The sequence below is a fragment of the Artemia sp. Qi Xiang Cuo genome, chromosome 4 (genome assembly GCF_049724085.1).
Source record: "Artemia sp. Qi Xiang Cuo chromosome 4, ASM4972408v1, whole genome shotgun sequence".
Taxonomy (NCBI): Eukaryota; Metazoa; Arthropoda; class Branchiopoda; order Anostraca; family Artemiidae; genus Artemia; species Artemia sp. Qi Xiang Cuo.
In genome coordinates this window covers 74,060,310-74,082,878 of record NC_142797.1, presented here as the reverse complement: position 1 = coordinate 74,082,878, position 22,569 = coordinate 74,060,310, and the positions used below count along the sequence as shown (strand labels likewise).

The 22,569-nt window shown below is 40.4% G+C and overlaps 1 protein-coding gene across 1 annotated transcript in view; it reads left to right on the top strand.

The window, feature by feature from the left end:
- LOC148953425 (sodium-independent sulfate anion transporter-like) overlaps positions 1 to 22,569 on the top strand; it is a 134,230-nt gene that overhangs the window by 48,728 nt on the left and 62,933 nt on the right. Inside the window, exon 4 of the mRNA XM_089087957.1 lies at positions 15,883 to 16,103. Within this exon, the coding sequence (XP_088944083.1) occupies positions 15,883 to 16,103 (221 nt within the window). The remainder of the gene's footprint in view (positions 1 to 15,882; positions 16,104 to 22,569) is intronic.

Below are 22,569 nucleotides of genomic sequence, written 5' to 3'. Positions count from 1 at the left end.
GCTCTTAGGGCATAACTTATAACGCCATCCCCTGTGCCCTGAAGGGTTGTATTGACACCGGAGTTTTTCTTATCTGACCTTTGAACTATTTTTTTCAACAAGATGTCTATCTCAAAATTTTCATCAAATTGGTTTTGAAAAAGAAGGCGTGAGGGGGGGATATCTTCCCTTGGATCTCTTTTGAATATTAAAAAGTGAGCTCGAACTTTAAATATCCAATCAAAGGAGCCCTCTCTGAAGATTATACGAGCATCCCTCCCATAAGACCCATATATACCCCAGTACATAACTTACAACGCCTGCTCCCGGGCCCTGGTGGGCTGTGTCAGCACCGGAATTTTTTTCATATGATCTTTGAACTATTTTTAACAAAATAGCTATCTTAAAATTTTTATTGGATGCATTTGGGAAAATAGGGTTTAGTGGGGGAGCTGGTTACCCTCCAATATCTTTTGAAGCTTAAAAAGTGAACTAGAACTTTCAATTTCCAATCAAATGAGCTCCCTCTGAAGTTTATACGACAATGTTGTCTATACAAAACCTTATATGCCCCCAGGGCATAACTTACAACCCTTGCCCTGAGGGTTGTAGGGGAGTTGTCATCCTCAAAGACCAAATTTCCAGAACTTAAAACTACGTTTAATAAAATGGCTGTCTCAAAATTTTGATTGGATGTCTTTGGGGAAAAGGTGGGCGCGAGAGGGGGGTTAGTTGCCCTCAAATCACTTTTGACTATTAAAAAAGGCACTATCCCTTTGAATTTCCAGTCTAATGAGCCTTTTTTGAAGTTTCTACGACACCACCTCCTATCAAAACCTTATATGCCCCCAGGGTATAACTTAAAACCCTTGCGTTGAGGGTTGTTGGGGAGTGTCCTCCTCAAAAACATATTTTCTATCTGAAAATCTACTACGTTTAATAAAATGGTTATCTAAAAATTTTGATTGGATGTTTTAGGGGGAATGAGGGGGAGGGGGGAGGGGATAGTTGCCCTCCAATCACTTTCGACTATTAAAAACGGCACTAGCCCTTTGAATTTCTAATCGAATGAGCCTTTTTTGAAGTTTTTACGACAACGCCTTCTGTAAAAACCTTATATGCCCCCAGCATATAACTTAAAACCCTTGCCCTGAGGGTTGTGGGGGATTGTCCTCCTCAAAAATATATTTTCTATCAGGAAATGAACTACGCTGAACAAAATGCCTATCTGAGAATTTTGATTGGATGTGTTTGGGGGAATGATGGGCATGGGGGGGGGTGTCTTGGTGCCCTCCAATCATTTCGACTATTAAAAAGGGCACTATTCCTGTGAATTTCCAAGCGAATAAGCCTTTTTTGAAGATTTTACGACAACGAATTCTCTAAGAACCTTATATGCCCCCAGGGCATTAGTTAAACTTAAAACCCTTGCCCTGAGGGTTTTGGGGGAGTGTCCTCCTCAAAGAAATATTTTCTATCTGAAAATAAACTACGCTGAACAAAATGGCTATCTCAAAATTTTGATTGGATGTGTTTGGGGAAATGCGGGGCGTGGAGGGGGGGGGCGAGGTGCCCTCCACTCACGTTCAAATATTAAAAAAGGCACTATTCTTTTGAATTTACAATCGAAAAAGCCTGTTTTGAAGTTTCTACGAAAAAGCCTTCTATAAAAACCTTATATGCCCCCGGGGCATAACTTAAAACCCTGGCCCAGAGGGTTGTGGGGAAGTGTCTTCCTCAAAAAAATATTTTCTATATGTAAATCAACTACGCCGAACAAAATGGCTATCTCAAACTTTCGATTGGATGTGTTTGGGGGAATGATGGGCGTGGAGGGGGGGGGCTAGGTACAGACCAATCAATTTCGACTATTAAGAAAGGTACTAGCCTTTTGAATTTCCAATCGAATGGGCCTTATTTTAAGTTTCTACGACACTGCCTTCTATAAAAACCTTATATGCCCCCCGGGTATAACCTAAAACCCTTAAGGTGAGGGTTGTGGGGGAGTGTCCTCCTAAAAAAAATATTTTCTATCTTAAAATCAACTATGATGAATAAAATATCTCTATCAAAATTTTGTTTGGTTTTGTTTAGGGTATTGTGGGGCGTGGGGGGTGTGAGAGGTGCCCTCCAATCACTTTCGACTATTAAAAATGGCACTAGCCCTTTGAATTTCTAATCGAATGAGCCTTTTTTTTAGCTTCTACGACAACGTCTTCTGCAAAAACCTTATATGCCCCAAGAGCATAAATTAAAACCCTTCCTATGAGGGCTGTGGGGGATTGTCCTCCTCAAAAAAATATTTTCTATCTGGAAATGAACTACGCTGAACAGAATGGCTATCTCAAAATTTTAATGGGCTGTGTGAGGGGGAATGATGGGCATGGGGGGGATAGTTGCCCTCCAATCACTTTCGACTATTAAAAAGGGCTCTATTACTTTTACTTTCAAATCTAATGAGTCTTTTTTGAAGATTATACGACAACGACTACAATAAAAACGACTTCTATAAGAACCTTATATGCCCCCAGGGCATAATTTAAAACCCTTTCCCTGAGGATTGTGGGGGAGTGTCCTCCTCACTAATATATTTTTCTATCTGAAAATAAACTACGCGGAACAAAATGTCTATCTCAAAATTTTGATTGGGTGTGTTGGGGGAAATGATGGGCGTGGAGGGGGGGGGGGCTAGTTGCCGTCCAATCACTTTCGACTATTAAGAAAGGCACTAGACTTTTGAATTTCCAATCGAAAGAGCCTGTCTTGAAGTTTCTACGACAATGCCTTCTATAAAAACCTTATATGCCCCCGGGGCATAACTTAAAACCCTTGCCCAGAGGGTTGTGGGGGAGTGTCCTCCTCAAAAACATATTTTCTATCTGAAAATCAACTATGTTTAATAGAATATCTATATCATATTTTTGTGTGATTTTGTTTCGGGGAATTTGGGGCGTGGGGGGAGGGATAGTTGCCCTCAAATAACTTTCGACTATTAAAAATGGCACTATCACTTTAAATTTCAAATCTAATGAGACTTTTTTTTAGTTTCTACTACCACGTTGGGGGGCTAGTTGCCCTCCAATCACTTTCGACTATTAAAAAGGCTATTCCTTTAACAACGTCTTCTGTAAAAACCTTATATGCCCCCAGGGCATAAATTGAAACCCTTGCTATGAGGGTTGTGGGGGAGTGTCCTCCTCAAAAACGTATTTTCTATCTGAAAATAAACTACGCTGAACACAATGGCTAGCCCAAATGGTGGATTGGGTGGGTTTGGGGAAAGTAGCGGCGTGGAGGGGGGGGGGCGAGTTGCCCTCCAATCACTTTCGACTATTGAAAAGGCACTAGTCTTTTGAATTTCCAATCGAAAGAGCCTGTTTTGAAGTTTCTACGACAATGCCTTCAATAAAAACGACTTCTATAAGAACCTTATATGCCCCCGGGGCATAATTTTAAACCCTTGCCCTGGGGATTGTGGGGGAGTGTCCTCCTCAAAAACAAATTTTTCTATCTGAAAATAAACTACGCTGAACAAAATGGCTATCTCAAAATTTTGATTGGATGTGTTTGGGGGAATGATGGGCATGTGGGGGGGTGTCTAGGTGCCCTCCAATCACTTTAGACTATTACAAAGGGCACTGGTCCTGTGAATTTCCAATCGAATAAGCCTTTTTTGAAGATTTTACGACAACGCATTCTATAAGAACCTTATATGCCCCCAGGGCATAATTTAAACTTAAAACCCTTGCCCTGAGGGTTTTGGGGGAGTGTCCTCCTCAAAGACATATTTTCTATCTGAAAATAAACTACGCTGAACAAAATGGCTATCACAAAATTTTGCTGGGATGTGTTGGGGGCATTGATGGGCGTGGAGGGGGGGGGGGCTAGGTGCCCTCCCCTCACTGTCGAATAATAAAAAAGGCACAAGTCTTTTGGATTTACAATCGAAAAAGCCTTTTTTGAAGTTTCTAAGACAATGCCTTCTATAAAAACCTTATATGCCCCCGGGGCATAACTTAAAACCCTGGCCCAGAGGGTTGTGGGGAAGAGTCCTCCTCAAAAATATATTTTCTATCTGGAAATCAACTACGCCGAACAAAATGGCTATCTCAAAATTTTGATTGGATGTGTTTGGGGAAATGATGGGCGTGGAGGGGGGGGGGGCTAGTTGCCCTCCAATCACTTTCGACTATTAAAAAAGGCACTAGCCTTTTGAATTTAAAATCGAATGGGCCTTATTTTAAGATTCTACGACACCGCCTTCTATAAAAACCTTATATGCCCCCAGGGTATAACTTAAAACCCTTGCGTTGAGGGTTGTGGGGGAGTGTCCTCCTCAAAAACATATTTTCTATCTGAAAATCAACTACGTTGAATAAAATATCTATCTCAAAATTTTGAGTGGTTTTGTTCCGGGGAATGTTGGGCGTGGGGGGAGGGATAGTTGCCCTCAAATCACTTTCGACTATTAAAAAGGGCACTAGTCCTTTGAATTTCTAATCGAATGAGCCTTTTTTGAAGTTTCTACGACAACGTCTTCTGTAAAAACCTTATATGCCCCTAGGGCATAACTTAAAACCCTTGCTCTGAGGGTTGTGGGGGATTGTCCTCCTCAAAAACATATTTTCTATCTGGAAATGAACTACGCTGAACACAATGGCTATCTCAAAATTTTAATTGGTTGTGTTAGGGGGAATGATAGGCATGGGGGGGCTAGTTGCCCTCCAATCACTTTCGACTATTAAAAAGGGCACTATTCCTTTGAATTTCCAATCGAATGAGTCTTTTTTGAAGATTCCAAGACAACGACTTCTATAAAAACCTTATATGCCCCCAGGGCATAATTTAAAACCCTTGCCATGAGGGTTGTGGGGGAGTGTCCTCCTCAAAAATGTATTTTCTATGTGAAAATATACTACGCTGAACAAAATGGCTAGCTCAAATGATTGATTGGGTGTGTGTGGGGGCATTTCGCGGCGTGGAGGGGGGGGGGCTAGTTGCCGTCCAATCACTTTCGACTTATTAAAAAAGGCACTAGTCTGTTGAATTTCCAATGGAAAGAGCCTGTCTTGAAGTTTCTACGACAATGCCTTCTATAAAAACCTTATATGCCCCCGGGGCATAACTTAAAACCCTTGCCCTGGGGGTTGTAGGGGAGAGTCCTCCTCCAAAATATATTTTGTATCTGAAAATCAACTACGCTGAACAAAATGGCTATCTCAAAATTTTGATTGGAAATGTTTGGGGGAATGATGGGCGTCGGGGAGAGACTAATTTCCCTCCAATCACTTTCGACTATTAAAAGGGCACTAGAACTCTCGATTTCCAATCGAATGAGCCTTTTTTGAAGATTCTACGACAAGGCCTTCTATAAAAATCTTATATGCCCCCAGGGCATAACTTAAAACCCTTGCCCTGAGGGTTGTGGGGGATTGTCCTCCTCAAAAACATATTTTCTATCTGGAAATCAACTACGCTAAACAAACTAGCTATCTCAAAATTTTTAGTGGATGTGTTTGAGTGAGTGATGGGCGTAGTGGGGGGCAGGGCTAGTTTCTCTCCTATGACTTTCGACTATTAAAAAAGGCACTATCACTTTGTATTTCCAATCGAATGAGCCTTTTTTGAAGTTTCTACGACAACGCCTTCTATAAAAACCTTATATGCCCCCAGGGCGCAACTTAAAACCCTTGCCCTGAGGGTTGTGGGGGAGTTTCCTCCTCAAAAACATATTTTTATCTGGAAATCAACTACGCTGAACAAAATGGTTATCTAAAAATTTTTATTGGATGTGTTTGGGGAAATGATGGGCGTGGAGGGGGGGGGCTAGTTGCCCTCCAATGACTTTCGACTATTAAAAAGGGCACTAGAACTCTCTGTTTCCAATCAAATGATCATCTTTTGAAGTTTCTACTATAACGCCTTCTATAAAAACCTTATATGCCCCCAGGGCATAACTTACAACCCTTGCCCTGAGGGTTTTGGGGAAGTGTCCTCCTCAAAAATATATTTTCTATCTGGAAATCAACTACGCTGAACAAAATGGCTATCTCAAAATGTTGATTGGAAATGTTTTGGGGGAATGATGGGCGTAAGGGGGGCTAGTTGCCCTCCAATCACTTTCGAATATTAAAAAGGGCACTAGAACTCTCGATTTCCAATCGAATGAGCCTTTTTTGAAGTTTCTACGACAAGGCCTTCTATAAAAACTTATATTTACCCAGGGCAGAACTTAAAACCCTTGCCCTGAGGGTTGTGGGGGATTGTCCTCCTCAAAAACATATTTTCTATCTGGAAATCAACTACGCTAAACAAAATGGCTATCTCAAAATTTTGATTGGATGTGTTTGGGGGAGTGAGGGGCGTGGGGGGGGGCTAGTTGCCCTCCAATCACTTTTAACTATTAAAAAGGGCACTATCCCTATGAATTACCAATCCAATGAGCCTTTTTTGAAGATTCTACGACAAAGCCTTCTATAAAAACCATATGTGCCCCCAGGGCATAACTTAAACCCGTTGCCCTGTGGGTTGTGGGGGAGTTTAATGCTCAAAAACATATTTTATATCTTAAATTAAACTACTCTGAACAAAATGGCTATCTCAAAATTTTGATTGGATGTGTTTGGGGAAATGATGGGCATGGAGGGGGGGGGCTAGTTACCATCCAATCACTTTCGACTATTAAAAAAGGCACTAGCCTTTTGAATTTCCGATTGAATGAGCCTTTTTTTAAGTTTCTACGACACCGCCTTCTATAAGAACCTTATATGCCCCCAGGGTATAACTTAAAACCCTTGCGTTGAGGATTGTTGGGGAGTGTCCTCCTCAAAAACATATTTTCTATCTGAAAATCAACTACGTTGAATAAAATATCTATCTCAAAATTTTGATTGAATGTGTTAAGGGGAATGATGGGCGTGGGGGAGGGATAGTTGCCCTCCAATCACTTTCGACTATTAAAAAGGGCACTAGCCCTTTGAATTTCTAATCGAATGAGGCTTTTTTGAAGTTTCTACGACAACGTCTTCTGTAAAAACCTTATATACCCCCAGGGCAGAACATAAAACCCTTGCTCTGAGGGTTGTGAGGGATTGTCCTCCTCAAAACATATTTTCTATCTGGAAATGAACTACGCTGAACAGAATGGCTATCTCAAAATTTTAATTGGATGTGTTAGGGGGAATGATAGGCATGGGGGGGCTAGTTGCCCTCCAATCACTTTCGACTATTAAAAAGGGCACTATTACTTTGAATTTCCAATCGAATGAGTCTTTTTTGAAGATTCTACGACAACGACTTCTATAAAAACCTTATATGCCCCCAGGGCATAATTTAAAACCCTTGCCCTGAGGATTGTGTGAGTGTCCTCCTCAAAATATATTTTCTATCTGGAAATCAACTACGCTGAACAAAATGACTATCTCAAAACATTGATTGGATGTGTTTGGGGAAATGATGGGCGTGGGGGGGGGCTAGTTGCCCTCCATTCACTTTCGACTAATAAAAGGGCACTAGCCCTTTGAATTTCCAATCGAATGAGCCTGTTTTGAAGTTTCTACGACGACGCCTTCTATAAAAAACCTTATTTACCCCCGGGGCATAACTTAAAACCCTTGCCCAGAGGGTTGTGGGGAAGTGTCCTCCTCAAAAATGTATTTTCTATCTGGAAATCAACTACGCTAAACAAAATGGCTATCTCAAAATTTTGATTCGAAATGTTCTGGGGAATGATGGGCGTCGGGGGGGGGTTAGTTGCCCTCCAATCACTTTCGACTATTAAAAGGGCACTAGAACTCTCGATTTCCAATCGAATGAGCCTTTTTTGAAGTTTCTACGACAAGGCCTTCTATAAAAACTTATATTTACCCAGGGCAGAACTTAAAACCCTTGCCCTGAGGGTTGTGGGGGATTGTCCTCCTCAAAAACATATTTTCTATCTGGAAATCAACTACGCTAAACAAAATGGCTATCTCAAAATTTTGATTGGATGTGTTTGGGGGAGTGATGGGCGTGGGGGGGAGGGCTAGTTGCCCTCCAATCACTTTCAACTATTAAAAAGGGCACTATCCCTATGAATTGCCAATCCAATGAGCCTTTTTTGAAGATTCTACGACAACGCCTTCTATAAAAACCTTATATGCCCCCAGGGTATAACTTAAAACCGTTGCCCCGAGGGTTGTGGGGGAGTTTCATGCTCAAAAACATATTTTCTATCTGAAAATAAACTACTCTGAACAAAATGGCTATCTCAAAATTTTGATTGGATGTGTTTGGGGATATGATGGGCATGGAGGGGGGGGGGGGCTAGTTGCCCTCCAATCACTTTCGACTATTAAAAAAGGCACTAGCCTTTTGAATTTCCAATCGAATGGGCCTTATTTTAAGTTTCTACTACACAGCCTTCTATAAGAACCTTATATGCCCCCTGGGTATAACCTAAAACCCTTGCGTTGAGGATTGTGGGGGAGTGACCTCCTAAAAAACATATTTTCTATCTGAAAATAAACTATGTTGAATAGAATATCTATATCATAATTTTGAGTGAATTTGTTATGGGGAATGATGGGCGTGGGGGGAGGGATAGTTGCCCTCCAATCACTTTCGACTATTAAAAATGGCACTAGCCCTTTGAATTTCAAATCGAATGAGGCTTTTTTGTAGCTTCTACGACAACGTCTTCTGTAAAAACCTTATATACCCCCAGGGCATAACTTAAAACCCTTGCTCTGAGGGTTGTGGGGGATTGTCCTCCTCAAAAACATATTTTCTATCTGGAAATGAACTACGCTGAACAGAATGGCTATCTCAAAATTTTAATTGGATTTGTCAGGGGGAATGATAGGCATGGGGGGGCTAGTTGCCCTCCAATCACTTTCGACTATTAAAAAGGGCACTATTACTTCGAATGAGTCTTTTTTGAAGATTCTACGACAACGACTTCTATAAAAACCTTAGATGCCCCCAGGGCATAATTTAAAACCCTTGCCCTAAGGATTGTGTGAGTGTCCTCCTCAAAATATATTTTCTATCTGGAAATCAACTACGCTGAACAAAATGACTATCTCAAAACATTGATTGGATGTGTTTGGGGAAATGATGGGCGTGGGGGGGGGGCTAGTTGCCCTCCATTCACTTTCGACTAATAAAAGGGCACTAGCACTTTGAATTTCCAATCGAATGAGCCTGTTTTGAAGTTTCTACGACGACGCCTTCTATAAAAAACCTTATTTACCCCCGGGGCATAACTTAAAACCCTGGCCCTGAGGGTTGTGGGGAAGTGTCCTCCTCAAAAATATATTTTCTATCCGGAAATCAACTACGCTGAACAAAATGGCTATCTCAAAATTATGATTGGAAATGTTCTGGAGAATGATGGGCGTCGGGGGGAGGCTAGTTGCCCTCCATTTACTTTCGACTATTAAAAGGGCACTAGAACTCTCGATTTCCAATCGAATGAGCCTTTTTTGAAGTTTCTACGACAATGCCCTCTATAAAACCTTATATGCCCCCAGGACCTAACTTAAAACCCTTGCCCTGAGGGTTGTGGGGGAGTGTCCTCCTCAAAAACATATTTTCTATCTGGAAATAAACTACGCTGAACAAAATGGTTATCTCAAAATTTTGATGGGATGTGTTTGGGGGAATGATGGGCGTGTGGGGGGGGGGGCTAGTTGCCCTCCAATGACTTTCGAATTTTAAAAAGGGCACTAGCCCTTTGAATTTGAAATCGAATGAGCCTGTTTTGAAGTTTCTACTACAACGCCTTCTATAAAAACCTTATATGCCCCCGGGGCATAACTTAAAACCCTTGCCCTGAGGGTTGTGGGGAAGTGTCCTCCTCAAAAATATATTTTCTATCTGGATATCAACTACGCTGAACAAAAAGGCTATCTTAAAATTTTGATTGGATATGTTTGGGGGAATGATGGGCGTCGGGGAGGGGGCTAGTTGCCCTTCAATCACTTTTGACCATTAAAAAGGGTACTAGAACTCTCAATTTTCAATCGAATGAGCCTTTTTTGAAGTTTCTACGACAACACCTTCTATAAAACCTTATATGCCTCCAGGATATAACTTGAAACCGTTGCCCTGAGGGTTGTGGGGGAGTTTCCTCCTCAAAAACATATTTTCTATCTGGAAATCCACTACGCTGAACAAAATGGCTACCTCAAAATTTTGATTGGATGTGTTTCTGGAAATGATGGGCGTGTGGGGGGGGAGGGGCTAGTTGCCATCCAACGACTTTCGATTATTAAAAAGGGCACTAGCCCTTTGACTTTCCAATCGAATGAGCCTGTTTTGAAGTTTCTACGATAACGCCTTGTATAAAAACCTTATATGGCCCCAGGGCATAACTTAAAACCCTTGCCCTGAGGGTTGTGGGGAAGTGTCTTCCTCAAAAATGTGTTTTCTATCTGGAAATCAACTACGCTGAACAAAATGGCTATCTCAAAATTTTGATTCTAAATGTTCTGGGGACTGATCGGCGTCGGGGGGAGGCTAGTTGCCCTCCATTCACTTTCGACTATTAAAAGGGCACTAGAACTCTCGATTTCCAATCGAATGAGCCTTTTTTGAAGTTTCTACGACAATGCCCTCTATAAAACCTTATATGCCCCCAGGACCTAACTTAAAACCCTTGCCCTGAGGGTTTTGGGGGAGTGTCCTCCTCAAAAATGTATTTTCTATCTGGAAATCAACTACGCTGAACAAAATGGCTATCTCAAAATTATGATTCGAAATGTTCTGGGGAATGATGGGCGTCGGGGGGAGGCTAGTTGCCCTCCATTCACTTTCGACTATTAAAAGGGCACTAGAACTCTTTATTTCCAATCGAATGTGCCTTTTTTGAAGTTTCTACGACAATGCCCTCTATAAAACCTTATATGCCCCCAGGACCTAACTTAAAACCCTTGCCCTGAGGGTTGTGGGGGAGTGTCCTCCTCAAAAACATATTTTCTATCTGGAAATCAACTACGCTGAACAAAATGGCTATCTCAAATTTTTGATTGGATGTGTTTGGGGGAATGATGGGCGTGTGGGGGGGGGGCTAGTTGCCCTCCAATGACTTTCGAATTTTAAAAAGGGCACTAGCCCTTTGAATTTGAAATCGAATGAGCCTGTTTTGAAGTTTCTACTACAACGCCTTCTATAAAAACCTTATATGCCCCCGGGGCATAACTTAAAACCCTTGCCCTGAGGGTTGTGGGGAAGTGTCCTCCTCAAAAATATATTTTCTATCTGGAAATCAACTACGCTGAACAAAAAGGCTATCTTAAAATTTTGATTGGATATGTTTGGGGGAATGATGGGCGTCGGGGGGGGGGGGGCTAGTTGCCCTTCAATCACTTTCGACCATTAAAAAGGGTACTAGAACTCTCAATTTTCAATCGAATGAGCCTTTTTTGAAGTTTCTACGACAACACCTTCTATAAAACCTTATATGCCTCCAGGATGTAACTTGAAACTGTTGCCCTGAGGGTTGTGGGGGAGTTTCCTCCTAAAAAACATATTTTCTATCTGGAAATCAACTACGCTGAACAAAATGGTTATCTCAAAATTTTGATTGGATGTGTTTCTGGAAATGATGGGCGTGTGGGGGGGAGGGGCTAGTTGCCATCCAACGACTTTCGATTATTAAAAAGGGCACTAGCCCTTTGACTTTCCAATCGAATGAGCCTGTTTTGAAGTTTCTACGATAACGCCTTTTATAAAAACCTTATATGGCCCCAGGGCATAACTTAAAACCCTTGCCCTGAGGGTTGTGGGGAAGTGTCTTCCTCAAAAATATATTTTCTATCTGGAAATCAACTACGCTAAACAAAATGGCTATCTCAAAATTTTGATTCGAAATGTTCTGGGGAATGATCGGCGTCAGGGGGAGGATAATTTCCCTCCAATTACTTTCGATTATTAAAAGGGCACTAGAACTCTCTATTTCCAATCGAATGAGCCTTTTTTGAAGTTTCTACGACAATGCCCTCTATAGAACCTTATATGCCCCCAGGACCTAACTTAAAACCCTTGCCCTGAGGGTTTTGGGGGAGTGTCCTCCTCAAAAATGTATTTTCTATCTGGAAATCAACTACGCTGAACAAAATGGCTATCTCAAAATTATGATTGGAAGTGTTCTGGAGAATGATGGGCGTCGGGGGGAGACTAATTTCCCTCCAATTACTTTCGTTTATTAAAAGGGCTCTAGAACTCTCGATTTCCAATCGAATGTGCCTTTTTTGAAGTTTCTACGACAAGGCCTTCTATAAAACCTTATATGCCCCCAGGACCTAACTTAAAACCCTTGCCCTGAGGGTTTTGGGGGAGTGTCCTCCTCAAAAACATATTTTCTATCTGGAAATAAACTACGCTGAACAAAATGGTTTTCTCAAAATTTTGATAGGATGTGTTTGGGGGAATGATGGGCGTGTGGGGGGGGGGGGCCAGGTGCCCTCCAATGACTTTCGAATTTTAAAAAGGGCACTAGCCCTTTGAATTTGAAATCGAATGAGCCTGTTTTGAAGTTTCTACTACAACGCCTTCTATAAAAACCTTATATGCCCCCGGGGCATAACTTAAAACCCTTGCCCTGAGGGTTGTGGGGAAGTGTCCTCCTCATAAATATATTTTCTATCTGGAAATCAACTACGCTGAACAAAAAGGCTATCTTAAAATTTTGATTGGATATGTTTGGGGGAATGATGGGCGTCGGGGGGGGGGCTAGTTGCCCTTCAATCACTTTCGACCATTAAAAAGGGTACTAGAACTCTCAATTTTCAATCGAATGAGCCTTTTTTGAAGTTTCTACGACAACACCTTCTATAAAACCTTATATGCCTCCAGGATATAACTTGAAACTGTTGCCCTGAGGGTTGTGGGGGAGTTTCCTCCTCAAAAACATATTTTCTATCTGGAAATCAACTACGCTGAACAAAATGGTTAGCTCAAAATTTTGATTGGATGTGTTTCTGGAAATGATGGGCGTGTGGGGGGGGGGGGGCTAGTTACGATCCAACGACTTTCGATTATTAAAAAGGGCACTAGCCCTTTGACTTTCCAATCGAATGAGCCTGTTTTGAAGTTTCTACGATAACGCCTTGTTTAAAAACCTTATATGGCCCCAGGGCATAACTTGAAACCCTTGCCCTGAGGGTTGTGGGGGAGTGTCTTCCTCAAAAATGTGTTTTCTATCTGGAAATCAACTACGCGGAACAAAATGGCTATCTCAAAATTTTGATTCTAAATGTTCTGGGGAATGATCGTCGTCGGGGGGAGGCTAGTTGCCCTCCATTCACTTTCGTCTATTAAAAGGGCACTAGAACTCTCGATTTCCAATCGAATGAGCCTTTTTTGAAGTTTCTACGACAATGCCCTCTATAGAACCTTATATGCCCCCAGGACCTAACTTAAAACCCTTGCCCTGAGGGTTGTGGGGGAGTGTCCTCCTCAAAAACATATTTTCTATCTGGAAATAAACTACGCTGAACAAAATAGTTATCTCAAAATTTTGATTGGATGTGTTTGGGGGAATGATGGGAGTGTGGGGGGGGGGCTAGTTGCCCTCTAATGACTTTCGAATTTTAAAAAGGGCACTAGCCCTTTGAATTTGAAATCGAATGAGCCTGTTTTGAAGTTTCTACTACAACGCCTTCTATAAAAACCTTATATGCCCCCAGGGCATAACTTAAAACCCTTGCCCAGAGGGTTGTGGGGGAGTGTCCTCCTCAAAAAAATATTTTGTGTATGGATATCAACTACGCTAAACAAAATGGCTATCTTAAAATTTTGATTGGAAGTGTTTGGGGAAATGATGGGCGTCGGGGGGGGGGCTAGTTACCCTTCAATCACTTTCGACTATTAAAAAGGGTACTAGAACTCTCGATTTCCAATCGAATGAGCCTTTTTTGAAGTTTCTACGACAACACCTTCTATAAAACCTTATATGCCTCCAGGATATAACTTGAAACCGTTGCCCTGAGGGTTGTGGGGGAGTTTCCTCCTCAAAAACATATTTTCTATCTGGAAATCCACTACGCTGAACAAAATGGTTATCTCAAAATTTTGATTGGATGTGTTTCTGGAAATGATGGGCGTGTGGGGGGGGGAGGGGCTAGTTGCCATCCAACCACTGTCGATTATTAAAAAGGGCACGAGCCCTTTGACTTTCCAATCGAATGAGCCTGTTTTGAAGTTTCTACGACAACGCCTTGTATAAAAACCTTATATGCCCCCAGGGCATAACTTAAAACCCTTGCCCTGAGGGTTGTGGGGAAGTGTCTTCCTCAAAAATGTGTTTTCTATCTGGAAATCAACTACGCTGAACAAAATGGCTATCTCAAAATTTTGATTGGAAATGTTCTGGGGAATGATGGGCGTCGGGGGGAGGCTAGTTGCCCTCCATTCACTTTCGACTATTAAAAGGGCACTAGAACTCTCGATTTCCAATCGAATGAGCCTTTTTTGAAGTTTCTACGACAATGCCCTCTATAAAACCTTATATGCCCCCAGGGCCTAACTTAAAACCCTTGCCCTGAGGGTTTTGGGGGAGTGTCCTTCTCAAAAACATATTTTCTATCTGGAAATAAACTATGCTGAACAAAATAGTTATCTCAAAATTTTGATTGGATGTGTTTGGGGGAATGATGGGAGTGTGGGGGGGGGGGCTAGTTGCCCTCCAATGACTTTCGAATTTTATAAAGGGCACTAGCCCTTTGAATTTGAAATCGAATGAGCCTGTTTTGAAGTTTCTACGACAACGCCTTCTATACAAACCTTATATGCCCCCGGGGCATAACTTAAAACCCTTGCCCTGAGGGTTGTGGGGAAGTGTTCTCTTCAAAAATATATTTTCTATCTGGAAATCAACTACGCTGAACAAAAAGGCTATCTCAAAATGTTGATTGGAAATGTTTGGGGGAATGATGGGCGTCGGGGGGGGGGGCTAGTGCCCCTTCAATCACTTTCGACTATTAAAAAGGGTACTAGAACTCTCGATTTCCAATCGAATGAGCCTTTTTTGAAGTTTCTACGACAACACCTTCTATAAAACCTTATATGCCTCCAGGATATAACTTGAAACCGTTGCCCTGAGGGTTGTGGGGGAGTTTCCTCCTCAAAAACATATTTTCTATCTGGAAATCCACTACGCTGAACAAAATGGTTACCTCAAAATTTTGATTGGATGTGTTTCTGGAAATGATGGGCTTGTGGGGGGGGGGGGGGAGGCTAGTTGCCATCCAACGACTTTCGACTATTAAAAAGGGCACAAGCCCTTTGACTTTCCAATCGAATGAGCCTGTTTTGAAGTTTCTACGATAACGCCTTGTATAAAAACCTTATATGGCCCCAGGGCATAACTTAAAACCCTTGCCCTGAGGGTTGTGGGGGAGTGCCCCCCTCAAAAATATATTTTCTATCTTGAAATCAACTACGCTGAACAAAACGGCTATCTCAAAATTTTGATTGGATGTGTTTGGGGAAATGATGGGCGTGAGTGGGGGGGGGGGTAGTTCCCCTCCAATCATGTTCGACTATTAAAAAGGGCACTAGAACTCTCGATTTCCAATCGAATGAGCCCCCTTTGAAGTTTCTACGACGACCCCTTCCGTAAGAAGTGCCTCTGGAAAAAAAAATGATAAATAATAAAACATTTGTGCCGTATGGCCTTTACTATATGCAACGCTACAGCATTGCCTTTGATAAGTTGTGTTCGTTTTCAGTATTACTTGTTAGGTGAAATTATTTCTGATCTATTTGATTTTTATCATTGCTCTTTGCTTTACTCTGAAAGTTTTTTTGCAAAAAAATTTCAATTAATCTACATCAATATGGCAAAATGGAAAGATCTTCTTTTTGCCTGTAGAAAAAATTTACAATAAAAACAGAAACAAATAGATTAAAATTTTGCAGGTTTTTTGCTTGATTTTGTTTCACCAACAGTCATAGACGGTTTTACATCCGCAGCTGCCCTTACGATATCGTCTACCCAGTTGAGCAGTTTGTTTGGCTTCTCAATAAAATCAGAAGGCTTTATTGACACTTTAATTCAGTTTTTTAGTAACCTAGGACAAGTCAGTGTTGCCGACACAATAATGGGAGTTGTCACTCTTATTTGTCTTTTCGCAATGAAGGTAGGTCCTTTTCTAAGTATTGATTGGAACTAAACCAGGGGATTAAATCGTGAGTATCTGTGGAAGGGGAAGGTAAGTGGTTAGTGCTCCGTCCCATGATATCAAAAACATATCTTTGTGTTACTTCCATAAAAAGTAGAATGAAAAAACTCCGCCCCCAAGATTTTGATTTTTGTTTTTATGTTCATAAGAAAAACAGTGTTGTCCCTTCTATATTTTCACAAGTTGGTGCCACGTACAAAATAGTATATTCCTTTTAAAAGGCTAGAAGAATAACATGAATTATAAAACGCAGAATAAGCAAAGCTCCACATTTTGTGTAAAAAAAATGTGAAGTTTTGAACGCTTTTCTGAAGTTAAATTCCTTGTGCTAGGCGTTTTCGGGAAATCTAGCCTATTGGGTAAAACAGAAATAAATAGGTATTAAACGCTAGTTAATTTATTAATTAACTCGCATAATTTATTGAATGTTTAGATTCCAGTATATGAGGTTTATTTTCTGATAGGTACACAGTTTAAATAACTAGGTAGGTAACCAAAATTTTTTTGGCTACCAAAAACTTTAGTTGTCACCAAATCTGTTTTGTACAACAGAAAGACGGAGTATGAGAAACTTGCATATGCTTCAAAACTTTAAAATTTTCTAGTTGAAAAAATTTAATGCTAAAAACTTAATAGAAAAATTTCGATTATTGCTCTAGATTCTTGACATGATTTCACTCACTAATAACTCACTCCAATAATTACAGTACAATTCAGTATCTACATTTAGTAAATAGTATAAGGTACTATTTAGTATAAGGTACAAGCGTCAGTGATCCATCAGTGACCCCATCCCTTTCTTAAAAAAGAAGAATATTTGAGTAATCATTGAGTAAAATCTAAAACTATACGTCGTTAAACAACTTTCGCTGCTCATAGTTTCCTGGTGTGAAGAGACCAAAAATGCCTTCAGTAATCCTTACTAACTAAATATTAGACATGAAAATGATGAGAAACCAGCTTCAAATTTTGGGTTGCGTTTGATAATTAACTTTGATTTGCCCGAGAATAAAACCATTAGCGTAAAATTAATAGAAGTGTAAGATAAAGGGCTGTTAAGTCCAAGGTGTGGACTGACTCAGCGCAGATACAACATATTCTGACTAGGTGCAAAACCAAAATAAGTCCTGGTTCATTGCAACGAAAAGATAAGCCCTGAATCTGTGAAAAATCAAGTAAACTCCAAGCTGTCAACTAAACTGGTGCAAAAGGAAACTGAATTCTTGCCCCAGTTTCCAAATGGGCTAATTCCTGATTCGTTTCAAAAGGAGGCTGAGTCGTGCCTCAAAGGAGGCACGGAGGCAAAGGAGGCTGAGTCGTGGTACAAAGATGGGCCCAACGCCTAACTCGGTAAAGAAAAGTGCTAATTATTTTTGAAAGGGAGGTGCCAAGTCTAAGCTATATAATTTTGGTGACTCGGTGTAAGAGTAAACCATGTCCTTTACTTTGAATAGAAGCTCAAGTTTTGGCATAACACAAATGTGAGCTAGTTCTTTGCTTTGCCAAGAATCGTTGTATGTGGTCAAAATAAACACCAGCCGTGCCTTGTTTCATTTATTACCGTGTTTTCAGAAACTCTCAAGTGGTTTGACATGATTTTTGACGATATTACACCTAGATATCATCAGTTTGCCTGGTTGGTTCTTTTATAAGAAAAAGAAGCTGCTAGCAGTAGCTGGAATGGCAGGGTCTCTTTCACGCATCCCACTACGGGACCATACCACTTTAGACGTCTCTTCTTCATCAAAATGGAAACATCAAATTTTGTCCATATATTTTCATCTGCCGTTGGTTTCTTATACTGTTCCAGATTTTGCAACATCTTACTGTTGCTAGTGCCCCTTAGGTGTTTTCGGTCAAAAGTTTGGCTGTGAACCAATGTTTAGTGCCTTTTGCTTTCTTTTCAAGGACATGAGCAGTGGCATCATGTGTAATATCTTCAATCTTTGGCCATGTCATCTCTAGGACTATGGACTCTCATATTCTTGTTGTGCTGGATCTAAGACTCATATAAGGTCAGCCCTGGATTTTGGGATTTGGAGTTCATCAGTTGCATGGCTAGTAGGTAGTCTATCTTTCTTACTATTTGATAGTTCTGGCTTGATTGTAGCAACAAGGAGGAAATGGTGTGAGCCTTTCTTCGGCCAAGTGTCGGCTCTTCTCAACACTCGACTGACCACCGATAATCTCCATCTCTGTCAAATCGATATGTACTCAACCTTAGAAAATATATGGCCGGTACTCAATTTCAATTTAAAAGTTTGGACATTCATGTGCTAACAGAACGTTTTCATTATAGATAGCTAATTATGCGATGCAAGCTGAAGGAGCCGCATGCCATAAGGACATTTTGCACCACATCCATGCCATCTGTGCAATCTGATAGTAGCTTGTTTAGAAGGGTCCATTCGAGTGTCAGTCCTGGCATTAAAACCTTTTTCATTAAGTAGCTGATCTTATTTCGGGTACCTATCAATTATATTCTGCATTTTGTCGCAAAAAATAACTTTCTGCATATAAAGCAATTCATGGATAGGTGCGTAAGCAAATATAACTGTTGTACTGAATGGTTGCCCTGGCATCTTGATGCAAGCAATCTGGTTTGATATCAGCTCCCATTAAAGTACAGCTGATTCAGACTTTTCCTGTTTGAGGAACTCGATTCCAAATAGGCCCGATCAGTTGCTGGATCCATAATTGTAGAAATAATATTTCTTCCTATTAACTAGGTAGTTAATTTAATTTCTATCTTGGTCCTTGATCCTTTTTTCTGTTATGCATTAAACATCCTAAGTGAAACAATAAAATTGTGGGATTGTGAGAGTCTGCACATTATCCCACTTCACGGGAAATGCGTTCCGGGTCGCCAACCTTGGGCTTTCTTTAAGTAAATTTAATGACCAAAGTGACACAGGACCGGCTTGCTTATTTTTCATCGAAGTCACCGGTTTCCTGGATGGTTTGCCAACCAGGACCACCGTGGGACGATTTTGGATCTTTTGTGGTCCAATGTTTTTCATGTAGTTTCATAAAAATTTGGTTGACTGGTCCGTCCTTCCTTCCTAGCCTTCCATCACCCCAGTGCGTTACCACCTTTCCATCCTTTCCTTTCCACCTTTCCATCAATTTGAGGTACACTTTAGTAATATACCCATTGGAGAATAGTGAGGGCAACAGGGCCCTTTTGCCCAGCCGTACGGCCAACACCCAATGCATTAGCGGGGAAAATTAACTACACCAAAATCCAACCAATCTCCTCAGGGTTAGAAGGGGTCCAATTTTTCCCTCTCAGTTCCTACTTTTTAACAGAAAGGTAGGTATTATACACCTTTCTAGAGCTACAATCATGCAAGAATTTTTAAACTGCATAACCAAAGGACCAATTTGGGCACGAAAATCCCCGAACACTCCTCAACCCATCACAAGCGGTTTAGCAGATTGATAGGGATCTGGTACCCTATTTGAACTAGAATAATAAGTGAATTTTTAAAGCATATAATTGAACACACAAAGTGGGGCCATAACCTCACATAGGGAGCTCTTAAAAGGGGCGTTTTAAATTTTAATTTAATAAATCTTTTCGTAAAAAAATTCTAATGAAAAGTAAACAGCGATATTAAAACTTAAGACGATGGGAATAAGGTTCTATAGTGATTAAAAATTATAAAGAACATAAATTACTATCAATAAATAAACAAAACCTAAAGCAAACAGAAATTGAAATAAATCTTCGAATAAAGTATAAAGATAACATATACTACTATGGGTTTATAAATGAATCTTACACCAGAAACAGGTGTACCAGAAACAACAGATTACAAAATAACCAGAAACAGGAGTAGGGCAACCGACTACTAAATCTTCCAAAGACCATAGTATCATTTGCGCTTTACTAAAAAAAACTTGTATTTTGAACCATGTGTTTTTTATTTATCGTAGCATTAACAGCTATTACTACTAAAACTACTAACGGCTCAATGCAGCGTAAATCCGCCTGAAGCCAGCACGGGTTCAAGAATTCAAGAAGTTTCAGGTTAGTTTAAGTCCTTCGTTACGACCTCTTCTCATTCTGTAAGGGATGACCTATTTTTGGTTTGGCCCTAGATGGACTGAAAAGGAGGACCATTAGCAATTTTTTATCCTTCATCTACAAAACTTTTCCTAGCTGTCTTAACCTTTATCTAATTGTAGTCTTAAAAGTGGGATGGAACCACATTTATCATAGAGCTTAAGGTTTAAAATATGATCAGTCAAACAGGTACCCAAAACTCCTCGTAGAACATTCCTCTGGAAAATACCTAACAGATCCTCCTCCGTCTCCCAAAGTGCCCAAGTTTCACCATAACTGACCAATGTCACCACTGTAGCTTCCAATATCATAATCTTGGTTTGCAGACTCATCTTCCTATTTTATCAAACTTTTTGTCACTGCAAAAAACACCTTGGGTGTTTCTACTACTCTGCATTTCACATGTTCACTGCATCCACTATCCACTTGATTGATCTGCTAGTTACCCAATGTCAACTCTTCACCTTCATTTATTCCTAGTATAAATGATACCCTAGACTCTCGGTGACTTGGATTAAACAGATAATTTGAGCTTCCTAAATAAAAATGTTAGCAGATAAGTAAGTTCTTGGATGTTTTAGGAGTACTGGGTACAAGAATGAACATGAAAATTAATGCTCCCCCTCCAGTTTTTCTGACATTAAAGTCCTTTTATCTTATATTTTTACACTCCTGTTGTGTACCTTTCCCCTTGATTATGAGGCCTAAGCAAGACCAAGTCTTCAGTGGCGTCATTTAGGGGGGGGGTCTGGCTGGGGCTATAGCCCCACCCTAATTGTGGGAGGGGCCTCAAATCAGCTGGCACAATCTCTGTCGCTTTGATTTGAAGTGTGAAAAAAAATTGCGTAAAAAAGTGTTCTCAATTAAAAAAAATCCACTTCTAATATAGCTGTACTTCACAACAATAAATTGAGGGCTTCGTTCCGCAATATATTTATTTATTATTCCTATTTCATAAATTGCGATACATTCTTATTGCCTTACAGCCACGTTACAGCCACGGTGTCCAACTTTCATTACAATAAAGTAATTGACCCAGAATCCGTAATGAAATTATATATGACGGTTACATGATTCTGGAGTAATGGTCCCTTCTATTCAAACATATTATGTACTTTCTATTTCTTCGAGTCTGTTTGTAAATCTGTTCTGACTCTTTTTATGAGTCGTGTGTGACTCAGGTCTTCTCTGTGGGCGTTCTTAGTCGCCAGAGGCGTCTAATTGTTATTAGATGCAAGACCGTATGGGATTTTGCAAGTTCTTTGTGCTTTTTTCTTTGCTTCCAGTCAACGCTCTAAATATGAAATTTGATTTCATTCAAAATGGTTATTTTATTAATTTTGTTTCTTTAATTGTCTTGAAATTTTGCTTCTTGAATTTAAAAAAAATCAAAGCGTGAATTTCCGACCGATAATTTTATTTGGATTTCAGAAAATACAAGAAAGAAAACAACAATATATTATATAAAAGGACAATTCTTAGAATCTACAAAAAAAAATCTTGAAGGACGATACTTAATATCACACGTCGAAGATCAGAACAAAACGAGAGCATGAAAAAGGAGAAGATTTGTTAATTAGAGAGTTGAAATGAAACCACCAATAATCAAAGACTAGATATTTCAACTTCACAAACGAAAGGCTTTATCAACGGGGGAGGGGAGGCAGTGGTTTAATCCCGTAAAATTCCTGAGGGGGCAAAGTTGGAGTTAATTTTCCCAAATCAAAAGAAAATGACAGTGAAAACTGAAAAATGAGCCATATATTACCACAAGGGCAAAGATATACTAAAAAAAAACTGATCTTTTTCTCTGGATACATGAATTATGAAGGCTTATCATAGTTTTGCCAAAAATTTTTTCAGAAACTAAATTTCAGGTGGGGAGCAAAATGAGGTCTGGGGGACAACATGGGTTTAGAGGGACCATTTGCCCACCCTGACCTATAGCAAATTACACCCCTGGGGTGGGTGGGGGCTTAACTTGAACCAACTTATAAAAAAAAGTGAGAAAAACATGAAAAAGCATAACAAATAAGAGCTATGAAAGAACAACCTGAGCATTGAAAGAAAAACTAAGACCTATCTACTACTACTACTACTAACAACTCACCGCAGCTCCAAGCCGTCAGAGGCCAACACAGTTACGTTCGCTCCTCCTCTATCCCAATCTATTCAAAGCCTACCTCCCTTTTTACACCCTCCCAGGAAGTTTCTATTTCCTTCATATCTTTCCTTATGACATTCTTCCACTCCAACCGCGGACAACTGGCTTTCCGTTTAGCCCTAGACAGTTCGCCAAAAAGGACAATCTTTGGCAATCTATCATCCTTCACCCCCAGAACGTGCCCTAGCCGT